The sequence below is a fragment of the Nothobranchius furzeri genome, chromosome 1 (assembly GCF_043380555.1).
Source record: "Nothobranchius furzeri strain GRZ-AD chromosome 1, NfurGRZ-RIMD1, whole genome shotgun sequence".
Taxonomy (NCBI): Eukaryota; Metazoa; Chordata; class Actinopteri; order Cyprinodontiformes; family Nothobranchiidae; genus Nothobranchius; species Nothobranchius furzeri.
Window position 1 is genome coordinate 95,891,527 of NC_091741.1, and position 5,307 is coordinate 95,896,833.

The 5,307-nt window shown below is 41.9% G+C and overlaps 1 protein-coding gene across 1 annotated transcript; it reads left to right on the forward strand.

Moving 5' to 3' along the window:
* The first annotated feature begins 949 nt into the window (after window positions 1-949).
* On the forward strand, window positions 950-4,858 carry arl3l1 (ADP ribosylation factor like GTPase 3, like 1). The gene is made up of 6 exons (XM_015944503.3): window positions 950-1,234; window positions 1,864-2,007; window positions 2,575-2,691; window positions 2,964-3,014; window positions 4,095-4,280; window positions 4,512-4,858. The coding sequence occupies exons 1-6, from the start codon at window positions 1,217-1,219 to the stop codon at window positions 4,557-4,559; spliced, it is 564 nt and encodes a 187-aa protein (XP_015799989.1). The 5' UTR covers window positions 950-1,216; the 3' UTR covers window positions 4,560-4,858.
* Window positions 4,859-5,307: the final 449 nt, after the last annotated feature.

Consider the following 5,307-nt stretch of genomic DNA (forward strand, 5'->3'; position numbering starts at 1 on the left):
TGTCTCTCCTAGTTGAGGTATACCTAGGATGAAAATTATAGGCCTCTCTTATCTGTTGAAGCAGGAGAACTTGTATTGAATTATGATTTTTGTATGGTTTGCCTGGTTTGTTACGATAACGATGTTTTTTGTTTGTTTTTTGTTTTTTTTGTCATCAGCATCACAAGAAGTTTACTTTAGAAATGTATTCTTCTCTATCTTTATTACCCAAAATGTTGTTTTTGGATTATTTGTGGTGATTTACCCTGTTTTGCTTTGGTTAAATGAATGATGGTGTCCCTGTTCTTCTTCACAGCTAAGCACAAAGAGAGGCAGCAGCAGAGGAGGGCACAACAGACCCCACAACAAGGCTACTGAAGGAGACCATGCCCTCTTTTACCCAGATATCATGTATATTCATTCACACTGATTCATAGCTTCTTTTTCTTCTGCTTGATTGCAAAATAAAATCTTTAATAGTCTCAGTCTTCAGAGTGTTTTGGGCTTGTTTGCGTGCTGAAGTGTGGCATCTATATAAGAAAAGGAGCCTTGAAATGTTTTAATCCAGACACAGGATGGAGATTCTCTCTAATCCCGCTAGATGCGCTACACACAGGAGCGCACAGAGCAGATTAACAGCGGCTGGTCTGTAATGGATATATGGAACAATAATTCCATCCACTTCTCTCCATGGAGCGAGTTATATGTTGGATCTGAGTGTTGACGATCAGAAATGATTCAGCACCGTGATCTGACCCTTTCTGTGCTGCGGTGCTGCTTTGAGTGTCACATCAGCTCTATTCCTCCTCTCTCAGCAGCCAAATGGCAGACTTGTGTTTATATATTTGTGTGAATGGGTTGGGCTGTGTGAGTTTCCTCCTATAGCAGGTGGCTAAGGGATAATCTAGGTAAAGCCTGTGCAAAGTGGAGATGGAGGGATGTGTTTGAAGGAAGGGGAGGAGGGAGGATGGAGTGGCCTGTGCATGGATGACCAGGGCTAATTCTGGCCTCTTAATCCAGGCCCCATCCCCCCCTCTTCCTGTTTGTTGTGGCTCCAAGGAACAATTGACGCCTAGGTAGACGTTATCACTTAACCTATAGGGGTTTGGTGAGACGAGGGAGTAAACGGCAGCTGGTTTGTTGTCTGGTTTGCCCGGAGAGCTTCCACACCCGTGAGTTCCAGAGGAGAATGTAGCTGCAGCCGTTCAGCCAGCGCCGCAGGACACACGCCCCAAAGATGGGAGAAGCTCAAAAGGTAGGTGACCTGATCTGCAACGGCACGACTCAGACTGCCGGACGTGAGCTGACCGTTGCTTCTGACTCCAATAAAATAATCCATGAAGCTTTTTCTGAAGGCATTTTGTTTGTGGTTGCTGCTCTCAGCCAGGATGGATCATCTAAGCCGCTCCGGTTGTGTCAGCACGAATGTGATTATTCACTCACATCTGCCTCTTTGATGTCAAATTAATCACAGGAGTCACATCAGAATCAAATGTCAGCAGTTCTGGTGCAGACTAATCATGTTAAACAGTCTACTGTTAAATGAAGGGAACTCAGTTCGGTCTAAATCAGATTAATTCTCACAGGATAGGGGTGGCAGACTGTTGGGTGGAACAAACGCTGTTAGAAGAGAAGAGATTTGACCTCAAATCAGAAAGAGGTCAGAAGGATTTTATTAGTTCTGCAGGTGGAAGGCATGTTTGACCTGACCTGAGGGGCAGAGACAGGATTCTTTTCCAATAAATGAAATATAAAATTAGGTAAGATGTTATCATCCATGTCCAGTCACAGCATGGTTTACTACTTCATGACTTCACGTTGCCGTCAGTCTTTTTTTTTTTTTGTTTCATTTTGCCTGACCCCTTGTGACCCCGCTCCCTGCAGGGCTTACTCTCTGTCATAGAGAAGCTGAAGGGATCCACGGAGCAGGAGGTCAGGATAGTGCTCCTGGGGTTGGACAACGCCGGAAAAACCACGCTGCTGAAGAGCCTCGCCTCCGAGGACGTGAACACTATCACGCCTACGCAGGTAGGGTGCAAGTTAAAAAAAAAAGTCTGTAAGAGGATAAAAAGTTTTTATTGAATGGAGCTTTACAAAAATGAGTTCGCCTCTAAATCATCTGCGGTCAGACGTCAGATCAAGCAGTTAAATAACTTTCAGCGTGTCTCGATTTGCATGCTCCCTGCACATTTTCCTGTGAGATCCTGGCATTGTGCCGGAGGCCCCGTTCCTGTCATCTCGCCCTAATGTCATTATCAAATCTCTAATGTCATTATCTGACGCCCTCATCTGACTCTTCCCAGAAAATAATTGATGTTCTGCCAGAAAGCCGGAGCAGCGTGTCAGCTGGTCGCAGGTCGAGGCACCAAAACTCAAATCGGACTTGACACATTAGTCCATACGCTTCACTTGATCCTTCTAGCCTTATCCTCAGATTTGCTCCTGGGCTGCCCCTTCAGGATAATGTCCTTACACAACTCAAACACTGAGGAGATGTTATGAAAACTGGCTACGGATCAACACGCCGACTCCATCCGTGTAAACATCTTAACACCGATTGTGCTGTTGGACCTTCTACGTTGTGGTTTTCCCTAGGGCTTCAACATAAAGAGTGTCGCCTCCCACGGGATGAAACTCAATGTCTGGGACATCGGAGGACAGAGGAAGATCAGACCCTTTTGGAAAAAGTACCTGGAAAACACAGACCTCTTAGTGAGTGGTTTCATTTGGTTCAAGTGTTGAGTTTCTTAAGGTTTGAAGAGTTAAAACAAAAGAGAACGGTAGACATGCATCAGTTTTTCTCACCAGCTGAGATTGGATAAAAGGCCTCCAGGTTTTCTAGGTCAGATCAACAGAAGGGAGAAATAATGCCAAGCAGTAAAAACGCTGCAGATCACTGGACTGTGGATTCTCCACCTCTGACATTTCTGTTCACTCTTCTTTCAATCTGAGAAAACATGGCTGCTGTGTGTTTCGTTTTTTAGATTTATGTCATCGACAGCGCAGACAAGAAGAGGTTTGAGGAGACGGGACTGGTGAGCTGCAAATTTATTCTCACAAGAAATAAAGGCAAATTTATATCAAGCTGAGCTAATTTTCCTCTAAAACAAATGTGCAGAATTCAGATTACATTTCTCACTAAATGTTAATTTTGTTAAAATAACAATTAGATTGCTAGCAGTTGTCAACTTCTAGGTATCCTGTGTTTTATATTTAATACATGTTCACACACAGGTGAGACTGGACAAATGAGAATATGGTGCAAAAGTTTATTTATGTCAGTAATTCAACTTAAAAGATTAAACCAATATCTGAGACAGACTCGTTACACACAAAGCCAGATGTTTTAGCCTTTATTTGTTATAACTGTGATGATCCTGGCTTGCAGCTGATGAAAACCCACACTGAAAAGGTTCAATCTTCTAGACTCAAAGTGTCACACTCTAATCAGCTGATTTATCCAGAACACCTGCAAAGAGTTCCTGAGCCTTTAGATGGTCTCTCAGTCTAAGTTAAATTACTGAAATAAATGGACTTTCGCACCATGTTCTCATTTTTCTAGTTTCACCTGTATAATAACAGGATCGTCCTTAATTTTTTGTATTAAAAACATGAAAATTTCAAATCTTTAATTAATTTATTTATTTATTTACTTAATAATTATTCCTACATATCTGACCTCTGTGAGTTTGTGACTTTAGAAAACTAACATAAGATTTTTTTTTTTTTACGTCTATGACTTGAAGATGAAGTCAGTTGATGGAGCCAAATGTAGGAAACCAGAATTTACAGGAAGAGGAATAAACTAAAAGATAATAAAAATATAGTTTCAACAAATGAGACATGTGCTACAGAAAGCTAAGAGCCTAAAAAGATTCATTAATGCGAGGCTGAAAAAGGTAGTAAATGTAATCAGAGGGATGCAAACTCTTTCAAAATAAAACAGGAAGTAAAGCTAAAAGTCATTAGACTGTTTACAGTGAACAAGAATAAAACCTGTAACAAATTCTCAGCATAATTAGTAAAAAGTTATTTAAAAAGCTAAATGGGAATTTTAGATAAAGAAGTGAGACTCATTAAATGTCCTTTATTTTGCTAATATTATTTGTCCACAGGAGCTGTCTGAGCTGATCGATGAGGAGAACTTAAAAGGCGTCCCAGTTCTGATTTTTGCTAATAAGCAGGATCTGGTCACAGCGTCGCCGGCCAGCGAGATTGCTGAGGGACTCAACTTGCACACGTACCGCGACCGCCAGTGGCAAATCCAGGCCTGCTCGGCCATGTCCGGGGAAGGAGTTCAGGTCAGCAACACACTCTTACTTCCTGTTTCTCTAACACGTGAAGCCTAATCGACCTCAGACAGACGTCCAGTGGCTTTCTGCTGTGGAAAAATGAATCACTGAAACGTTTGTTATAGAATCTCTTTACGATTCCGAGTTTCTTGAGTTTGGCGGGTGTAACTTCTTTTGATCCCCAGATGTTTTGAGTTTAGACAGTTCTAACTCGTAACGACCTCTTTGCTGCTCCAACAGGATGGGATGAACTGGATTTGTAACAACATTGTGAACAAGAAGAAGTGATCCCAAACAACACGGACCAGAATAAACACAATCCGCTTCAGAAAATAAAGTGATTCAGCACAACCGAAGGATTATTTTGTTTTTACATACTGTGTCATTTTTACAATTATTTTTGCAAACATAACCAGTCTAAATGAATAAATCTACCTTTAGGACTTTATTTCACGTTTCCTTTAATAGGTGTGTTTGTGTTCTTTATTCCAAAGATGCACAGAGAACAGAACAGCCGAGGATGTAGATGGGTACATCAACCAGTTTGACGTGTTTCAAGGCTTTTCACAATAAAATACTTAGTCATCTCTGCTTTGTTTTGTGTTTTATGTAAATACATTCTCCAGATGAGCTCATTTAGGGAGCAGCATGCTCAGACGAGGAGGACCTTAATCACATTAAGGGTCAAATGATGTAAGGAATGTCAGCGACAGATGGAAACGAGTCAGTGTGACTGTAAAAGCTGTCCCTGAGTGACAAGTGAAACTCTCACGAGCTAATCCGACAAGCATTTATATTAAGAGACTGACCCAGCAGCAAGAGTGGCAGTTTATTACGTACTTACGTGGCAGAACAAGAGCAAACGGTGCAGGAAATCACACACACACACAGAGAAGCTTACTAGCGTTCAGCAGGAGCACTTTTTACCCAGAGCCGTTCTGTGTTCATTTGAGGACTGTTACATCTCATGAAGCCAGTCTGTCTGTCATCACTGTTCCTCGCAGAGGCACTCGGCCACATGACGCATCTTGCATCC

Bases quoted from the DNA above. Each gene is read 5' to 3' on its own strand.
- arl3l1 (XM_015944503.3), top strand. The intron at 2,008-2,574 runs GTAGGGTGCAAG...GGTTTTCCCTAG, and splicing joins ACACTATCACGCCTACGCAG to GGCTTCAACATAAAGAGTGT. The intron at 4,281-4,511 runs GTCAGCAACACA...CTGCTCCAACAG, and splicing joins TGTCCGGGGAAGGAGTTCAG to GATGGGATGAACTGGATTTG.